The sequence below is a fragment of the Sarcophilus harrisii genome, chromosome 2 (assembly GCF_902635505.1).
Source record: "Sarcophilus harrisii chromosome 2, mSarHar1.11, whole genome shotgun sequence".
Lineage (NCBI taxonomy): Eukaryota > Metazoa > Chordata > Mammalia > Dasyuromorphia > Dasyuridae > Sarcophilus > Sarcophilus harrisii.
The window spans coordinates 662,198,945-662,219,899 of NC_045427.1; the positions used below are offsets into that span (position 1 = coordinate 662,198,945).

At 37.3% G+C, this 20,955-nt stretch overlaps 1 protein-coding gene across 1 annotated transcript in view; it reads left to right on the forward strand.

Moving 5' to 3' along the window:
- Positions 1 to 1,351: 1,351 nt before the first annotated feature.
- The window catches only part of LOC100929703 (zinc finger protein 2 homolog), a 31,867-nt gene continuing 12,263 nt past the window's right edge, over positions 1,352 to 20,955 (forward strand). The window contains exons 1-3 of the mRNA XM_023495480.2: positions 1,352 to 1,624; positions 3,248 to 3,341; positions 18,998 to 20,076. Of these exons, the coding sequence (XP_023351248.1) occupies positions 3,305 to 3,341; positions 18,998 to 20,076 (1,116 nt within the window). The 5' untranslated portion in view covers positions 1,352 to 1,624; positions 3,248 to 3,304. The remainder of the gene's footprint in view (positions 1,625 to 3,247; positions 3,342 to 18,997; positions 20,077 to 20,955) is intronic.

Here is a 20,955-nt window from a genome sequence, read left to right on the forward strand (position 1 = left end):
AAGAAAGAAAGAAAGAAAGAAAGAAAGAAATTGATTGCTCATTCAAGGACAGGGTCCAGAAAATCACCTTGTATATGTCTAGGAACTTATTCTACTGACCATGACACAGCCTTGTGGGGTCCCAACCAGTGACAGTCCCAGCGAGGAGCTAACAGTCTAATAAATACACGGTGACCAGTACATGGCTTTCCTTGTTCAGATCTGTATCCAAGAACACATGCCTTGTGCACAGGCTCTAGAATATGGCTCAGTCCTGAGCAGTAAATCAAAACTTTAGCCAAAACTGCATTAATGTATGTAAAGAGGCTCTTGAACTCCTCCCTCTGTCATACTTCTATACTTAGCATGGGGCTTATTAAGAGTCTTTGTGGCCATTCACTGAATTATGTGGCAGCCATCCCACACTCTGTCCCTATGAAAGTAATCCATATGATTATTAAAGGATTTTTATAATCATAATAGAGCTCCTGACTCTTGGTGGAGGGTTGCTCCTTGGATTGGGGGAGGCTCCAAATTTCCTTGGGAGAATACTTTGCCCTACATATTCCCCTCCTCCACAGACTATAACTATCCCTGCTGGGCAGCAGACCCCATAATGCCTCCTACCACCTGCTACCAGGTTGCACTTGGATGGAGGACACTGATGGGTAATAATCTGCCTCCCTCAATGATCATTCTCCCCCCAATGCTGCTTCTTCCCACCTCCTCATACTCTATTCTCACCAGCTATCCTGAAACTCTGATCACTAATGGTCCAAGAGCTTATATAAGATCTCTTAAAGGTGTGAACACAAAGGTTGACTCCTCCTCTGAGGGAGGGATTAAGGGAGGTGTGAATTCACAAAGTTACAAAGTTAACTTTGTGAATCTCCCATACTTGTGAACTCCAATGAGTACTTAAATACATTAGTGAGTTAGAGAATTTGCTAAGTACCATGCTAAATTAGGCAACTGACATCACTTTGTAAGGATTTGCTCTAAAGTGTGAACCAATGAGCACTGTATCTATTCCATTGAGTTAACACTAGGATTCTAACATCTCCCTTGAATTATCACTTTGTTTCAAGTTCTGGCTCATAACAAAAATGGAAAAATACACATTCACTCATAGACACACAGCTATACACACACAACCCAAAAAGAAGCAGACGATAAAAAGAAAGTATGGTGATAAGGAAGAATAAAAGATAAAGTGGGAAAAGAGGATGTCAGAGTTGGTTATGCGTAACAGCCCAAATGTGGATGAATCTGTGACCCAAGAAGAGATATGGAGAGAATTCCAAGGAGGGTTTAAAGAAGCAAACCAGAGAGGAGCTCAAAGACAGGGAAAGGGGGAGGTGGCGGAAAGGAGGAGGGGCTGAGAGGGGTTAGGGGCGGAAGAGACCAGCAGGACGGGACTGGGCTTCTCTGGTCCTGCAGAGAAGCAGAGGAGAAGGCTCCACCCTCTTGGAGGTGGACAGGGCGGGGCTCTGAGGACCAGGAAGACCCTCCCAAAGGAGGTTGGCGAGAAGCCGGAAGTTTTGGAGCTGCCATCAGGCTGCCTGTCCTTCAAGTCGTCCTCCCTTACCGGGGAGCTCCTATTGCTTTGTCTTCTGGAAACCAGAACCGAGCGTGCATTTCCCAGGTAGGTCGGAGCCAGCGTCTCCCACACTTGCTGGCTTCCGCGGGGTGACCCGGCCGCTGGGTCTCCTCCTCCTCTGATCTCATGGAGAGTGTCCTCCAGGTCTACCGGGAGCACCCCCTTAAGTCTCACTGCTGGTTGAACTCTCCAACTTCTTGGCTCTCCTTGCCCAGATTGAAGACTTTCTCCCTAGGAATCTGGGAGTCCTGATTTCAGCCTTCTGATCAGACTGACCCGGAATCCACGCTCCCTGTCTCCACCTCTTGCTTATTGATTTAGATTCTCCTTCAGTCCCAGTCCCTTAGATCTTCGATTCCTTCCTTCCTACCGCCAGAAGCCCACCGTGGACCCAATGACCAAAGGTCTTTTCTGGCCCCCTTAAATGAACCCCCCTTAGGCTGATTCCCATCGGTCCCAGACTTGCGGCTCCTTGTCTGCACTTTCCCATTAGGAACTTCCAGCCCAGACTCTGCCAAAGCGTCCCTGCAGTCCTCCCCAGCTCCTAGTGTTGTGCCTCAGTTCTCTTTTAATGTCCTGATCCAGTTTCCTTAATTGTCCTATTTTTACTCTTCCTCAGGTTATAACCATTCCCTCTTAATGTTTGATAGGATAAAGGTCTTATATCTTAGACCTTAGGCTATACTTATTGTATACTTATACTTTTTAAAAAATTTAATAGCTTTTTATTTACAAGTTATATGCATGGGTAATTTTACAGAATTGACAATTTCCAAACCTTTTGTTCCAATTTTCCCCTCCTTCCCCCACCCTCTCCCCAAGATGGCAGGATAACCAATACATGTTAAATATATTAAAGTATAAATTAAATACAAAATAAGTATGTATACTTACTATTTAATGGAATAAAGGTCTTTATCCATTTTAGACATCATTAGAATATCAGGAGCCTCTCCAGTACCTCCCTCCATTATGTCATCCTCATCCTAGGTTCCTCCCCCCATTAGGTCATCCCCATCCAGGTATCTCCCCCATTATATCATTGTTCTTGTAACCTTATAAAAGAATCTTGTATCTCACATTTACTGTTGGATTCTTTGAGACCATAGTCTCATTCAGTCCTGGGACCAACCATGGATCCATTTGGTCCCATTAAATCTCTCCATTTAGTAAACTATTAAATTGTTCTCTAATCTCTATCTTGCTCAGTTTCTCCAGCATTATACTAGGTAGACCTCTGGACACAGGCTTTCTGCTTTCCCAGGTTCAGCTGTTCCCCTTTTAGTGGCTCTGATGGAAATTAGTGAATGAGTCTGTTCTGTGAAGCAGGTGTGCTAAGGTTAAGGTCCTCGTTGATCAGGCTAGAGGCTGCGCATGCCCAGTAACCCTTTTTAACCAGATACGGAGTTAGAAGCTTCTGCCAGAATGGAAGCTAATAGCATAACAGTTTGGGGGAAGTGCATTTGACTCTTTCTCCAGAAAACAACTGGATGATGTGACAGACCCTATTATGGCATTATAAGCACTAGTGGGTGACCGTAGACTCATATGTTTCAATATAACTGGGTAAATCTCAGAATAGAGCAGCCCTGGATTCTCACCCCATTCCCTAAAGAGAATTAAATTTCAAGCTTCTCTCCTTCATCCCTCCCTGATTTCCATACCCAGGCTTCCAGTTCTCAGAGAAGATGTGATCTCTTATTTAAGCAAAGGGAAGCAATCTGGATGCTGGACCAAGAAGGCCTGAGGAGCTGCTCTTCAGGTGAGTGAGGTGAAAGAAGGGATATGATCATTACAAAAGTCTTCTGGGAGTTACCCTGAAGTAAATGCTAAGTTTGGAGGAGAAAGACCAGCCTTGGAATTTTTATTATTTTTAAATTGTAGTGAGATTATTTAGTTTTAATTCACATTTCTTTATAAATCATGTTGGGAAAGAAAATTCAGAGGAAAAGCAAAAAACATTGGGAGATTGGAAAAATCCAGAAAAAAAAGAAATGAACATAGTATGTGTTGATTTACATTCAGTCTCCTTAGTTCTTTTTCTAGAGCAGATGGCATTTTCTGGCCAAAGTCTATTATGATTCAAGGAGGTAAAGAGACCAAGATGTAGAAAAATGTTTGTGGCAGCCTTTTTTGTAATGGCAAGGAACTGGAAAGTGAGTGGATGCCCATCAATTGGAGAATGGCTAAATAAATTATGGTATATGAATGTTATGAAATATTATTGTTCTGTAAGACATGATCAACAGGATAATTCAGAGAGCCCTGGAGAGACTTACATGAATTGATGCCAAGTGAAATGAGCAGAACTAGGAGATCATTATACAACAACAAGAGGTATGATGATCAATTGTGATGGCCATGGCTCTCTTCAAGAACGAGATGATTCAGACCAGTTTTAATGCTCCTGTGATGAAAAGAGCCATCTACACCCAGAGAGAGGAGTGTAGGAACTGAGTGTGGGTCGCAACACTTGCATTTTACTTTCTCGTTTTTTCTCCTTTTTGATTTGGTTTTTCTTGTACAGAAAGATAATTGTATAAATATGCATGCATATATTGAATTTAACATATTTCCCCCACATTTAACAGATATTGCATTACTTTTCATCTAGGGGAGAGGTTGGGATAAGGGAAAGAAAAATTGGAGCACAAGGTTTTGCAAAGATTAATGCTGAAAAATGATCTATGCATATGTTTTGAAAGTAAAAAGCTTTATATATATATAGAGAGAGAGAGAGAGAGAGAGACAGATAGATTAGATAGATATAGAAATCTGTTGGCCTTGCTTGGTATCACTGAAGTATCAAGAAGAATTAATTCTTTCCTGATTTATCATTGCATATCCTGGCTGTTATTGTGCACAATGTATTCCTGGTTGCACTTGTTTCACTCAGCCTTGGTTCCTGTAAATCTTTCCAGGCCTTTCTATAATGAACTTGTTCAGCATTTCTTATAGAGCAATAATATCCCATTACTTTCATGTACCACTCCTTTTCCAATGTTTGGTTACCACAAAAAGCTGCTGCAAACATCTTTGTACATGTGGGTCCTTGTCCTTTTTTTTATGATCTCTTTGGGATACAGACCCTGTAGAGACACTGCTGATCAAAGGGTATGCATAGTTTGATAACCCTTTGGACATAGTTCCAAATTGCTCTCTGTAATGGTTGGGTCCTTTCACAATGTCCCCAACAGTGCATTAGTGTCCTACTTTTCCTAAATCTTCCAATATTTATCATTATCTTTTCCTGAGATCTTAGCCAATCTGAGAGGTGGGAAGTGGTACCTCAGAGTTGTTTTAATTTGCATTTGTTATCAATAGTGATTTAGAGCATTTTTTCTTATGACTCTAATTCGCTTTAATTTCCTCACCTGAAAATTGTCTGTTCCTACCCTTTGAGTATGTATCAAGTAATGAATGATTTGTATTTTTATAAATTTGAAACAGTTCTTTATATATCTTAGAAATGAGACCTTTATCAGATATACTGGCCATAAATTTTTTTTTTGTTGTTTTTTTGTTTTGTTTTGTTTTCCCAAAACAGATTATTTTATTTTTTTTTCTGTAATTCCAAATGTTTTTTTTTTTTTTTTTTATTTAATAGCCTTTTATTTACAGGATATATACATGGGTAACTTTACAGCATTAACAATTGCCAAACCTCTTGTTCCAATTTTCACCTCTTACCCCCACCCCTCCCTAGATGGCAGGATGACCAGTAGATGTTAAATATATTAAAATATAAATTAGATACACAATAAGTATACATGACCAAAACGTTATTTTGCTGTACAAAAAGAATCAGACTCTGAAATATTGTACAATTAGCTTGTGAAGGAAATCAAAAATGCAGGTGTGCATAAATATAGGGATGGCCATAAATATTTTTTCCCAGCTTTCTACTTCCCTCTTAATCTTGATTTCTCGTGGTTTGTTATTGTGAGTTGATAGAATTATTCCCTCCCCCTCCTCCCCTCCAGAAGTCTGGAGGACCTGAATACAATCTGGTCTCAGACACTTAATACTTCCTAGCTGTTTAACTCTGGGCAAGTCACTTAACCCCAATTGCATCAGAAAAAAAAAAATAGAGCACTATAAATGGCTTTAATTTTATCATCTGAAAATTATCTGGTCATATCCTTTGACCATTTATCAACTGAGAAATGTCTTGTATTCTTATAAATTTGAAACAGTTCTTTATGTATTTTAGAAATGAGACCTTTAGCAGATATACTGGCCATAAAGATTTTTTGCCCCAACTTTCTTCTTCCCTCTTATAATCTTGGTTTTGTTTTATGCAAAATCTTTTTAATTTAATGTAATCAAAGTTGTCCATTTTGCCTTTCATAATGTTCTCTAGTTCTTTCTTGGTCATAAATTCCTCCCTTCTGCAAAAATCTGATAGATAAATGTTCTCTTCTTTATATAATATATGATGGTTCTCTGGGAGCAGGTTTCTTGGGGGGCTTCTGGTGGCAGCCTTAGTTTCAGTTCCAAGTAATAATCATTTCAAATGCAGCCAGCTGGTAAAATCCACATGTTTATTTTCTCCAAGAGCTCTCACAGCTTGTCCTTTGCCTCTGCCTTGTTCAGCTTCCAGCCAGCGCAAAGGTAGAAGATGGAATGAATCTCACCGCCTCCGAGAGTGGCCTTGCGGGCTTCTGTATCTCCCAGAGTGCTCTCTGGCCCTGAGAGCTTTTTGCTTATATTCTGTTCACCGAGTACACACCAATCATTCTATCACTGGAAAACCATTACTTGTAGGATTAAATCAGTGCTAAACTAGATTTAACCATTGTCTTCTCATTTCCACTTAGTGCCTTGTTTCAAGTTCTGGCCCATAACGTCTCCTCGTAGGATCAGATCAATCATACGGAACCAGGCTGAATTAGATAATTATTGTCTCTATCAACTCTAATGAGTTAAACTTTTGATGTTCTTTTTCCAAAACACAGCCAGGTGCTAAAAGTTCAGATCTTTTATTGTGTCCTTCAATATAGCCCGGTTAGCTCAGAGGCCTATCTCTCTGCTTGGTTCTAAGAGCTCTTGCAGCTTTGTCCTTTGCTTCTGCTTCTGCTTTCTTCAGCCTCCAGCCAGCACCAAGGTGGAAGATGAAAATGAATCTCTCTTGCCTCAGAGAGAGGGCTTGTGGGCTTCCTCCTAGAGTGCTCCTCTCCAACCCCAGAGCAATGTTCTGAAGTAAGTCTCTTGAAGCTCTAAGGCTTCCTCTATATATATGTTCTCCCAAAGGTTAACTCCTCCTTTGAGAGAATGGGATTATGGGTTATCTCCCAGAGTGCTCTCTGGCCCTAAGGGAGGTGTGAATTTGGATATCTCATACTAAACCCTGAAATCTCCCAAATGTGTGAACTCCATTGAGTACTTAAATACTTATGAGCTCTCTAAAGGTGTGAACATAAGCATTATTTCTATCAGTTGTACTTAGTACCTTGTTTCAACTTCTGGCACAAAATATCTCCTTCTAAGATCAAATCAATCATATTGAACCATGCTAAATTAGATAATTATTGTCTCTATCAACTCTAATAGCTTAACAGTTTGTAAATATTCCAACAAACACTTTGTAAGGATTCCAACAGATAAATTTATGTATCCTTTCTTCTCCTAATTGGTTTGTAGAATCATCCTTTATGTCCAGATCATGTTTCTATTTTGACCTTGTTTGGGTATAGAGTGGGAGATGTAGGTCTATACTGAGTTTCTGACATATTATTGTCTGTTTCCCCGCAATTTCTATCACATAGAGAATTCTTATTCTAGAACCTGGATTTTGGGGGTTTATCAAATACTACATTGCTATGAGCTTTGATTATTGTGTCCTATGTATCTAATCTATTCCACTGATGCCTCACTCTATTTCTTAGCTAGTACCAAATGGTTTGATTATTGCTGCTTTGTAACATAGTTTTAGGGTTGGTACTATTAAGCTACCATCCTTTGTATTTTTTTATTCATTAATCCTTTGATATTCTTGACTTTTTGTTCTTCTAGATAGCTTTTGCTTTTTTTCTTTCTAGTTCTATAAAATAGTGTTTTTGCAGTTGGATTGTTATGGCACTGAACAAGTAGACCAATTTAGGCAGAATTGTGGTTTATATTATATCAGCTCAACCTAGCCATGAACAATTAATATTTTTCCAGTTGTTTAGATCTGATTTTCTTTGTGTGAGAAGTGTTTTGTAACTGTGTTTATATGGTATTTGGATTTGTCTTGTCAGGTAGACTCCCCCAAGTATTTTATTTTGCTTATAGTTGTTTTCAATGGAATTTTTCTTTGTATGTCTTGCTTATAATCTTTGTCAGTAATATAGAGAAACACTGATGATTTGTGTGAGTTCATTTTATATATTGCAATTTTGCTAGAGCTGTGAATTGTTTCCAGTAGATTTTTGGATGATTTTCTAGGATTGTCAAAGTATCTCCTCATATCTTCTCCAAAGAGTGATAGTTTTATTTCCTCATTGCCTATTCTAATTCCTTTAATTTCTTTTTCATTTCTTATCAGTGAAGCTAACATTTCTAGAACAATACTGAATAATAGTAGTGATAATGGATAACCTTGCTTTACCCCTGATTTTATTGAGAATGCATCCAGCTTCTCTTCATTACAAATAATGCTTCCTATAGGTTTTAGATAGGTTACTGCTTATTGTTTTCAGGAAAGTTCCCTTTATCCTTATGCCTTCTAGCGTTTATTAATAGGAATGGGTACTGTATTTTGTCAAGCTTTTTCTGCATCTATTGGGATTATAATATGATTTTGGTTGGTTTTGTTATTGATATGGTCAATTATGGTAAGATTTCCTGATACTGAACCAGCCATGTATTCCTGGTATAAATTCCACTTGCTCATAGTGTATTATCCTGCTGATAAATTGCTATAATCTCTTTGGTAACATTTTATTTAGAACTTGAGCATAAGTATTCAAGAGGGAGATTGGTCTGCAATTTTGTTTCTTTGTTTTAGCTGTCTTGTTTTAGATTCAGTGCCATAATGGTGTCATACAAGGAATTTGGCAGTACTCCTTCTTCATCTGTTTTTCCAAATAGTTGACATAGTACTGGAATTAATTGTTCTTTAAATGTTTGGGAGAATTCACTTGTGAATTCAACTGGTCCTGGAGATTTTTTTCTTAGGGAATTTGTAGAGGGCTGAATCTCCAAAAAGATATGCTTGAATCAGACAACTGAGCACTTAAGGCTAATTATCTATTTGATGTGAGACAGTGACTCTATATATATTTAGATGAGATGGTGATGTGATGATTCTCCTCACCATTGGTGCTTGCTGAATGTTTGGTATAGGCAAGGATGGGGGGGTGCGGAGGGGAGGTTATGGCCAGACAAGGGAGAGAAGCCACAGTCACTTGGCAGCAAGACAAGGAAGAGAGAGGCTGGAGACTCTGGACTCCAGAATCCAAGATACATCTTGGGCAACAGCTTGCCTGCCTCCTTCACTTTTCCCCCTAAAGACCAAGGATTTTGATTTATGCTGACTCTGGCTGACCCTGAAGCCCTCCATGGATCTAGCCCATACTTTACAGGAATTAATTAATAACTTGTTCAAATTCTTTTTCTTAAATGGAAATATTTATATATTTTATTTCCTATTCTATTAACCTGGGGAATTTGTATTTTTGGGTAAACATTCCTCAATTTCAATTAGATTGTCAGACTTGCTGCCACAAAGTTGGGCAAAAGAGCTCCTAATCATTTCTTTAATTTCTTTTTCATTGGTGGTGAATTCCTCTCTCTCATTTTTTTTTTTAAATTAAAGCTTTTTATTGACACAACAAATACATAGGTAATTTTTTACATTTTACAATTTTACATTTACAGTCCCTTCTGTTCCAATTTTTCCCTTCCCTCCTTCAACCCCCTCCCCTAGATGGCAGGCAGTCTCATACATGTTAAACATGTTAAAGTATATCTTAGATACAATATATATATGTGCAGATCCGTACAGTTCTCTTGTTGCACAAGAAAAATTGGATTCAGAAGATAAAAAAAAACCTGGGAAGAAAAACAATCTGCAAGTAGTCCACATTCATTTCCCAGTGTTCCTTCTCTGGTTATAGTTGGTTCTGTCCATCATTGATCAATTGGAACTGAATCGGATCTTCTCTTTGTCGAACATATACACTTCCATCAAAATACATCCTCATAAACTATTGTGGTTGAAGTTTATAATGATCTCCTCATTTCTGCTCATTTCACTCAGCATCAGCTCATGTAAGTCTTTCCAAGCCTCTCTGTATTCATCCTCCCAGTCATTTCTTAGAGAACAATAATATTCCATAACATTCATATACCAAATTTACCCAAACATTCTCCAATTGATGGGCATCCATTCATTTTCCAGTTTCTAGCCACTACAAAAAGGGTGCCACAAACATTTTGGCATACCCAGGTCCCTTTCTCTTCTTTAGTATCTCTTTGGGATACAAAGCCCAGTAGTAACACTGCTGGATCAAAGGTATGCACAGTTTGATAACTTTTTGAGCATAATTCCAAATTGCTCTCCAGAATGGCTGGATCTGTTCACAATTCCACCAACAATGCATCAGTGTCCCAATTTTCCCACATGCCCTCCAACATTCATCATTATCTTTTACTGTCATCTTAGCCAATCTGACAGGTATATAGTGGTATCTCAGAGTTGTCTTAATTTGAATTTCTCTGATCAATAGTGATTTGGAACACCCTTTTATATGGGTAAAAATAGTTTCAATTTCATCATCTGAAAATTGTCTGTTCATATCCTTTGACCATTTATCAATTGGAGAATGGCTTGATTTCCTATAAATTAGAGTTAATTCTCTATATACTTTGGAAATTAGACCTTTATCAGAACCTTTAACTGTAAAATGTTTTCCCAGTTTATTGCTTCCCTTCTGATCTTGTCTGCATTAGTTTTGTTTGTACAAAAACTTTTTAATTTGATATAATCAAAATTTTCTATTTTGTGATCAATAATGGTCTCTAGTTCTTCTTTGGTCACAAATTCCTTCCTCCTTCACAGGTCTGAGAGGTAAACTGTCCTGTGTTCCTCTAATTTATTTATAATTTTGTTCTTTATGCCTAAATCACGAACCCGTTTTGATCTTATCTTGGTATATAGTGTTAAGTGTGAGTCCTTGCCTAGTTTCTGCCATACTAATTTCCACTTTTCCCAGCAGTTTTTGTCAAATAGTGAATTCTTATCCCAAAAGTTGGGATCTTGGGTTTGTCAAAGACTAGATTGCTGTAGTTATTGACTATTTTATCCTGTGAACCTAACCTATTCCACTGATCAACTAATCTATTTCTTAGGTAATACCAAATGGTTTTGGTGACTGCTGCTTTATAATATACTTTCAGATCAGGTACAGCTAGGCTGCCTTAATTTGATTTTTTTTTCATTAGTTCCCTTGAAAGTCTTGACCTTTTGTTCTTTCAGACGAATTTTATTGTTATTTTTTTCTAGATCATTAAAATAGTTTCTTCAGAGTCTGATTGGTATAGCACTAAATAAATAGATTAGGGAATATTGTCATCTTTATTATATTCACTTGGCCTATCCAAGAGCACTTAATATTTTTTCAATTGTTTAAATCTGACTTTATTTGTGTGGAAAGTATTTTGTAGTTTTGCTGATATAATTCCTGACTTTCCTTTGGCAAATAGATTCCCAAATATTTTATGCTATCAACACTTATTCTAAATGGAATTTCTCTTTGTATCTCTTGCTGTTGGATTTTGTTGTTGATGTATAAAAATGATGAGGATTTATGTGGCTTTATTTTGTATTTTGCAACTTTGCTAAAGTTGTCAATTATTTCTAATATCTTTTTAGTAGAATCTCTGGGGTTCCCTAAGTATACCATCATATCATCTGCAAAGAGTGATAATTTGGTTTCTTCATTATCTACTCTAATTCCTTTAATCTCTTTCTCAACTCTTATTGCCAAAGCTAGCATTTCTAATACAATATTGAATAATAATGGTGATAGAGGGCAATCTTGTTTCATTCCTGATCTTACTGGGAATGGTTCCAGTTTATCCCCATTACGTATGATTGCTGATGGTTTTAAATAAATGCTCCTGAGTATTTTACGGAAAAGTCAATTTATTCCTATATTCTCAAGTGTTTTTATTAGGAATGAATGTTGGATTTTATCAAATGCTTTTTCTGCATCTATTGAGATGATCATATGGTTTTTGTTAATTTGGTTATTGATATAGTCAATTATGCTAATAGTTTTCCCAATATTGAACCAGCCCTGCATTCCTGGTATAAATCCTACTTGGTCATGGTGTATTATCCTGGGGATGATTTTCTGTAATCTTTTTGCTAATACTTTATTTAAGATTTTTGCATCAATGTTCATTAGGGAAATTGGTTTATAATTTTCTTTCTCTGTTTTCAGCCTACTCAGTTTAAGTATCAGTACCATGTCTGTGTCATAAAAGGAATTTGGTAGGACTCCTTCAATCCCTATTTTTTCAAATAATTTATATAGCATTGGAATTAATTGTTCTTTAAATGTTTGGTAGGATTCACATTTAAATACATCTGATCCTGGGGATTTTTTCTTAGGCAGTTGATTAATAGCTTGTTCTATTTCTTTCCAAGATGGGACTGTTTAATGAATTTACTTCTTCTGTTAATCTGGGCAAGATATATTTTTGAAAGTATTATTCCATTTCATTTAAGTTATTGAATTTATTGGCATAAAGTTGGGCAAAGTAACTCCTAATTACTGCTTTAATTTCCTCTTCCTTAGTGGCGAGTTCTCCCTTTTTATTTTTAAGACTAACAATTTGGTTTTCCTCTTTCCTTTTTTTTCATCAGATTTACTAAGGGTTTATCTATTTTGTTGGTTTTTCATAAAACCAAATCTTAGTTTTGTTTATTAATTCAATAGTTTTTTTTTTAACTTTCAATTTTATTAATCTTTCCTTTTATTTTTAGAATTTCAAGTTTAGTGTTTGACTGGAGGTTTTTAATTTGTTCTTTTCTAGCTTTTTTAGTTGCAAGCCCAATTCACTGACCTTCTCTTTTTCTATTTTATGCAAGTAGGTCTCTAGAGATATAAAATTTCCCTTTATTACCGCTTTGGCTGCATCCCACACATGTTGATATGACATCTCATTATTGTCATTTTCGTGGGTGAAGTTATTAATTATGTCTGTGATCTGCTGTTTCACCCAATCATTCTTTAGGGTGAGATTATTTAGTTTCCAATTACTTTTTGGCCAATTTACCCTGGCTTTTTGTTGAATGTAATTTTCATTGCATTGTGATTTGAAAAGGATGCATTTACTATTTCTGCCTTTCTGCATTTGAATTTCAGGTTTTTATGTACTAATAATATGGTCAATTTTTGTATAGGTTCCATGAACTGCTAAGAAGAAACTGTAGTCCTTCCTGTCTCCATTTCATTTTCTCCAAAGATCTACCATACCTAACTTTTCTAGTATTCTCTTTCCCTGGCTTTTTCTTATTTATTTTGTGGTTTGCTTTATCTAATTCTAAGAGTGCAAGGTTGAGATCTCCCACTATTATAGTTTTGCTGTCTATTTCTTCTTGTAGCTCTCTTAATTTCTTTTTTAAGAATTTAGATGCTACACCAGTTGATGCATATATGTTTAATATTGATATTGCTTCATTATCTATGGTACCTTTTAGCAAGATAAAGTTCCCTTTCTTTTCTCTTTTAATTAGATCAATTTTTGTTTTTGCTTGATCTGAGATCAGGATGGCTACCCCTGCTTTTTTGACTTCACCTGAAGCATAGTAGATTCTACTTGTGGTGTTTTGTTCTTTTTTATAATATGATGGTTCTCTCTGGGAGCAGGTTTCTTGGAGAGGTTTTCTAGAGGTGGCCTTAGTTTCAGTTCAAAGTAATAATCACCTCAAATACAGCCAGCTGATAAAATCCAAACGTTCGTTTTCTCCTTCCAAGTCTTGTCTCCTTGCCTGGGGCTGGGCAGCTTTCTGGAGAGCCTTTCAGACCAGCCTTGGTCTCAGTGTGGGAAGTGCAGGAGGCCAGCCACCATGGTGGTGTGTGATGAAGTGAATGAATCTGTCTCCGCCTCTGAGAGTGGGCTTCTGTATCTCCTAGAGTACTCTTTGGCCCTAAGAGCTTCTTGCTTATATGATGTTCAATGAGTACACACCAATCATTGTATCACTGGGAAACCATTATCTGTTGTAGGATTAAGTCCATTCTAAACTAGATTTAAATAGTATCTCCTCAATTCCAACTTAGTACCTTGTTTCAAGTTCTAGGCCATAATATCTCCTCATAGGTTCAGAGAAATCATACTGAACCATGCTAAATTAGATAATTATTATCTCTATCAATTAATAACAACACTTTGTAAGGATTCCAACATCTACTCCAGCTTTTTACCTTTACTCTGTATGTATCACCCTGCTTTAAATGTGTTTCCTGTAAACAACATATTGTAGGATTCTGGATTTTAATCCAGTCTGCTATCCGCTTCTGCTTTATGTGGGGTTTACCCCATTCACATTTATGGTTAAAATTACTCATTCTGTAGTGCTTGCCATCTTTTGCTTTTGGTTTTCTCCTTTCCTTCCCCTTATCCCCCTCCCCAATATTAAACTTGTGAGCACCACTTGCCTCTCATAGCCCTCCCTTTTTAGGATCCCACCCCCCACCTTAGAATTCCTCCCCTTTTTTTACCCCTTTTCCTCACAATTTCTGTATTCCCTTCCACTTAGCTTACTCCTTCCCTTTTCACTTTTCCCCTCCCACTTTTCAATGAGGTGGGAGAAATGTCTCCGTAAATTGAATATGTCTAATATTTTTCTCTTTAAGCCAATTCTAATGAGAGTAAGATATACACTATGTTCATTTCCCTGCCGTCTTTCGCTCAGATAGAATAGGTTTCCTTTGCCTCTTCATGAGATGTAGTACCCTCACTTTACCCTTTTTCTGGTACAATTTCCTTTCCACCTCTAGTTTCTAGAACAAAGTATATATGTGTTCTTTGTATATCTTTATCCAGAAATATAGTTCCCAAGATTTCTTTTTACCTTTTTTTGTTTCTCTTGAGTTCTATATTTGGAGATCAAACTTTTGTTTAGTTCTGTTTTTTCATCAGAAAGAAATGTAATTCACCTATTTCATTGAATGTCCATCTTCTTCCCTGGAAAAAAAAAATGTTCATTTTAGCTGGGTAAGTTATTCTTGGCTATGTACGAAGTTCCTTAGCCTTTCAGAATATCAGATTCCAGGCCCTATGATCCTTAAGGTGGACGCTGCTAGAGCTTGAGTAATCCTTATTGTGGCTCCTCTATATTTGAATTGGTTTTTTTCTAGCTGTTTGTAGTATTTTTTCCTTTGTCTGATAGTTCTGGAATTTAGCCACAATATTTCTTGGAGTTTTGATTTTAGGGTCCCTTTCAGTAGGTGATCAAAGAATTCTCTGAATGTCTATTTTATTCTCTGTTTCTATAACATCTGGGCAATTCTCTGACAATTTCTTGGAAAATAGTGTCTAGGCTCTTTTTTTCATTATAACTTTCAGGAAGTCCAATAATTATCAGATTATCTCTGCTATATCTATTTTCCAGGTCTGTTGTTTACCCAAGAAAATATTTGACATTTTTTTCCATTGTTTCATTTTTTTGGTTTTGTTTGACTGATTCTTGGTCTCCTCAAGTCATTCACTTCCATTTGTTCATTTCTGATTTTCAATGAATTGTTTTCTTCACTCACTTTTTAAATATATTTTTCTAATTGTTCAATTGAGTTTTTATGTGAGTTGTTTTATTCTATGGAATTTTTTTCCATTTCACCAATTTTATTTTTTAGAGAGCCATTTTTTTTTTCCAATTCACTAATTCTGTTTTCCTTGGAATTGTCTACCTTTTCCAATTCACTAATACTATTTTTCAGGGATTTGATTTCTTTATCCACTCTAACTTTAAATGAGTGGGATGACTTATCCAGACCCTCTTGCCAAGCTTCTCCTTCCTTTCCCCATTTTTCTTCTAGCTCTCTTGTGAGAGCCTTTTAAATTTCTTCTATGAGAATCTTGTGTTTTGGGGACCAGATCATACCCCCCCCCTTTGGGGATTCATCTGGAAATAATCTGTTTTTTAGTCTCCTCAGGGTTTGAACTCTGCTCTCTATCTATATAGAAGCTATCTATTGTTAGAGAAAGCTTTAATTTTTTCCTCATTTTGCCAAAGAATCAAAGAAAACAACCAAACAAAAAAAGCAAATGTGGTCTGCTGCATGGTATTACCAAGTTTCCTCTACAGACTGCAGGGGGCAGCAGTGAGGCACTAGCAGAGCAACAATGGCTGTACTGCGTCTGCACTCTGAGACTCTCTAGCGTGCTGAGTCACTTCAGGTGGGTGTGGCCAGGTCCGGGGAGACCCTAGCTTTTCAGGAGTTATGGTCTTTACCCCCTGTGTTTAGAGCTTCTCTGCTGATCTACTGGCTTGCTGCCAGAGCGGGGCAGCTGATACTGTGGTAAAATTCTCCCCACAGAAATGGCTGAGATCACACCCCACGCCCCACTGGTCTGCTCAGTATGAGTTGCCTTCCGTGCTCTCCCTGACTGCCCTCAGCCTGCGCCCGATCTAACCATTGCCACCCACAAGCAAAAACAGACCTTTTCTGGCGAATTTCGTGGATATCTTCTGTTGGTAATGTGTATGTGGGTTTTGTCAGTCAAGCACTAATTCCGAGGCCTAGTCATGAAAAAAAGTATTGGAGGGTAAGAAGGAGCCTAGATAGATGTATGCGTCCTCTTCGCCATCTTGGTTGGGAGTCCCATCCCTTTCATTTTTGATGTTGGTGATTTGTTTTTGTTTTCTTTCCTTTTTCTCATCAAATTGTCCAAAGATTTATCTGTTTTGTTATTTTTTTTTTCATAAAACCTACTCTTAGTTTTCTTTATTACTCCAATTGTGGTTGTGGTCTCCCATGGTGATTTCAGGATGGCCTCTACTTGGGATTCCTAGTGACTGGTTTTCAAACAGGCTATGAGCACTGGGGCAAGAATGCAGAATGAGGGACTGTCTTGATCTGGTGATTATAATGTAGAGGGCTGAAACTCTTGTCATTGCACTGAGGTGGGTTCAAGCAGTTAAGGGTAATTACCGATTGGACAATACTCTATGGGCATATGCTTGGAAAATGGTCCTTCCCACTATCCTGTGCTGGCTTAATGATTGTTGTATACAGAGGATTGTAGGAGGGACTAGGAGGTGGAGTAAGACTAGCCAGAGTCACACTTTGGCCGTAGACAGGGGAAAAGGTGGTTGTGGATATTCTGCTTCCATCCTGTTCAATCTTGCGTATAAAGAACAAGAATGAAGACTGTTCTGGTGCAGGGAGAGAGCCACTGAGGGCCTTTGCAGGCCCATGGCCCTTTGTTCATAAATGTCCAACCTTCCTGGAATTCTGGAAACAATTTGATGTCAAACTGAGAATCTGGATGATTCTGTTGCACATAGAAGGCATCAGGGTTTGATGGAAGCACCCATGAACCCCAAAAGCTGTGTGTTCCTGATCATGACACTGAGAAAGGGTCGTTAAGATGGATATATGGACAAACTTGTTGTCTCAGAGGATAGTTTTCCTCTTAATATAGCACTGACAAATTTTTGGATGAAATCCCTTCGATCATTATCTCAATCCTTCAAGTGATTTTTGAATTTCTAAAGGGGAAGAGTGCAATAGCATGCTCGGTCCTTCCATGTCACAGAATGATTAACTACATTTTCAGGATGAGATTCATATTTTCAGATGTGGATGATTTCCTGCATTTTTAAAAAATTGGGTTTGTTAAAAGAGTGGAGGGCAGTGTAATGATAAATTTTAAAAAATAAATAAGCAATGATTATCTCAAAGAAGTAAAGCATCAGAAGAAAATCACATGTGCCTCAGATAAAATAAGAACCCCCACCACCACCACCACCAAAAAATAAAATAGAATTGAAAATGATCACTTAAAAGTACAGACAATGAAAGGGAAAAGGAAAAATTTTATAATTTGTCAAATACTGTAGGCAGAGCATTCCCATTCATAGGGTGTGAATTCCAGGCACAGCTGCTGGGATTTGAGTCAAGTCATTCAATCCCCCTGAGCTGGTGGCCTGAGTTGTACAAGCAGTGAGAATGAAGGCACTTTCCATGTTGTCCCAGGCTTACTGTGAGAATCCAATGTATTTTTGCATGAAGGTCATTAGAAATTAAATCATTCTTGGGATATGAGCTACTGGGATATTTAAGAGATTGATTCTGCCCATTGAAGACTTTTCTCTTGGAACTGACTCAAATTTATAATAATGCAAGCCATTTTCCAATTGATAAATGGTCAAAGGATTTGAATAGACAATTTTCAGATGAAAAAAATAAAAATCATTTCTAGTCCTATGAAAAAATATTCTAAATCACTATTAGTCAGAGAAACATAAATTAAGACAACTCTGAGGTACCAGATCTTTCAGACTGGCTAAGATGACAGGGAAAGATAATGATGAATGTTGAAGGGGATGTGGAAAAACTGGGACACATACATTGTTGGTGGAGTTGTGAATTGATCCAATCATTCTAGAAAGCAATATGGAACTATGCCCAGAGGGCAATCACACTGTGCATACCCTTTGATTGAGCAGTGTCTATACTGAACCTGTTTCCCAAAGAGATTATAAAGAAGGGAAACGGCCTTCCACATGTGCAAAAATGTTTGTAGACACCTTTTCTGTAGTGGTGAGGGCTATGGTGATTGAGAAAGAGTCATAATCTAGTATTTCACCTATTTTTTTTTTTTTTTTGGTAGTTTGCATTTGGTTTTCTTTCTCATTTTTTTCCCCCTTTTTTATCTGATTTTTCTTGTGTAGCATAAAAATTGTGGAAGTATATGTAGAAGAATGGTACATGTTTTAACATACATTGGATTACTTGCTGTTTAGAGGAAGGAGGTGGGGGAAGGAAGGGAGAAAAGTTTGGAATACAAGGTATTGCAAGGGTGAATGATGAAAATAATCTGTGTGTGTGTGTGTGTGTGTGTGTATATATATATATATATATATATATATATAAAATTGCTGAGGCAATTGAAGTTAAATGATTTGCTCCAGGGTCACACAGCTAGGAAATGTTAAGTGTCTAAGACCAGATTTGAACTCAGGTTCTCCTGACTTCAGGGCTGGTGCTCTATCCACTGTGACACCTAGCTGCCCCTATGCATGTATTTTGAAAATAAGAAGTTATAGTTAATAAAAGAAAGAAAAGATTTTTCTCTTTGCCTGTAGGAATAGAAAATAACTGGGATTCTGTTCTTATGATGGAAGGAAAGGGATATTAATATACACTTGTGTATAGTGTCTATTTTACTGTTTGTTGTTTGTTATTTTTTCAGAGCAAGAGATCAGACTTGAAATGAAGGACACTACTGAGGAGATAAGCCTTTCTGTGATAGAACCTCACAACCCAAGAATTATAAGTCGCTGTAACTTTACTTGGAGAGAAATCTGTGCTACACATGAGAAAATCCACACTGGCAAGAAACCTTATGAATGTAACCAGTGTGGAAAGGGTTTTAGAAAAAGGAGAGCTCTTACTGTACATCAGAGAATCCACTCTAAAGAGAAACCTTTTGAGTGTAACCAGTGCGGAAAGGGTTTTATAAAAAGACAAACTCTTACTGAACATCAGAGAATCCACACTGGGGAGAAACCTTATGAATGTAATGAATGTGGAAAGGCTTTTAGACAAAGGGGAACCCTTACAGTACATCAGAGAACCCACACTGGAGAGAAACTTTATGAATGTAACCAGTGTGGAAAGGCTTTTATACAAAAGGGAGATCTTACTGTACATCAGAGAATCCACACTGGAGAGAAGCCTTATGAATGTATCCAATGTGGAAAGACTTTTATAAGAAGAGTTTCTCTTATTGTACATCAGAAAATCCACAGTGGGGAAAAACCTTATGAATGTAATCAATGTGGAAAGACTTTTAGTTATAAGGGAAATCTTACTGAACATCAGAGAATCCACATTGGGGAAAAACCTTATGAATGTTACCAGTGTGGAAAGACTTTTATACAAAGAGAGTCTCTTACTGAACATCAGAGAATCCACAGTGGGGAGAAGCCTTATGAATGTAACCAATGTGGAAAGACTTTTATACAAAGGCAATCTCTTACTGAACATCAGAGAATCCACACTGGGGAGAAGCCTTATGAATGTAATCAATGTGGAAAGACTGTTAGATATAAGCGCAATCTTATTGTACATCAGAGAATCCACACTGGGGAAAAGCCTTACAAATGTAATAAATGTGGAAAGACATTTAGATATAAGCGAAATGTTATTGAACATCAGAGAATCCACACTGGGGAGAAACCTTATGAATGTAACCAATGTGGAAAGGGTTTTAGGTTTAAGGGAAGTCTTATTGGACATCAGATCAGCCACACTGGAGAGAAATCTTATGTAAGTAATGAATATGGAAAGGGTTTAGTAGAAAATCCTACTTGTTTCTTGCCAGATTTGTGAAGAAATGTAAAAGCATTAAAATAATAAGGAAAATGAATTTGATAGACAACATTGAGAGAGATCAGTCTGGAGAAGTCAATCAGATCCCTTGTATAAGAAGGTCTTTCTTCTCATGACTTGTCGGTCTTTGTGCTTCTGAATTAAATTGTTCAATATAACTGCTACTGGTTTTGGAGTCAGAAGCCATGGGTTTTTTGTTTTGTTTTTCTGGAGATGATCTCTGAATTCTTTGTAATTTCACTTTTTCTCTGTTTAGAATTTCTGCCCAATTCTCCTGGATTGTTTTCTTCATCTTTCAGCCCATTTTCCTTCCAGTTATGTGTTTCCAGGAGATCCATGATCCTTAGGGTGTCTCTGTACCTGCTGTCTTAGAACAGAATGCACTTTATTTTAATAAGGGGCCAATTTTGTTTTGAATGTTCATATTTTTTACTTCACTTCTTCTATGCTGTCCTTTTATTTTTGAATATTTCCAATCCCTCACTATTCTCTTTCTTTTTTTTTTTTTTTTTCCCTTTCAGGAGGTTTGCCATGGCAGATTCTAAGATCTCTCTTCCCTTCCCCTGGCCATTTTATAAATGTTTCATATTAGAAGATGCTATAAATAAATCTTTTATCTCTAATTTCCTCAAAGAGTAGTTCATCCATCTCTTCTGCTTCATTTCTTCATTCCTCCTTTCCCTTTAAATTCTCTTGTAGATTTCCCTTCTTTTCTTGATCTTTAGCTACACTAGTCCATTGGTTTATAGATTTCCTCCATTTTACTTCCCCTTTCCCATAAGGATTTCTCTCCTCACTGTCCCTCTTCCCTTTCTA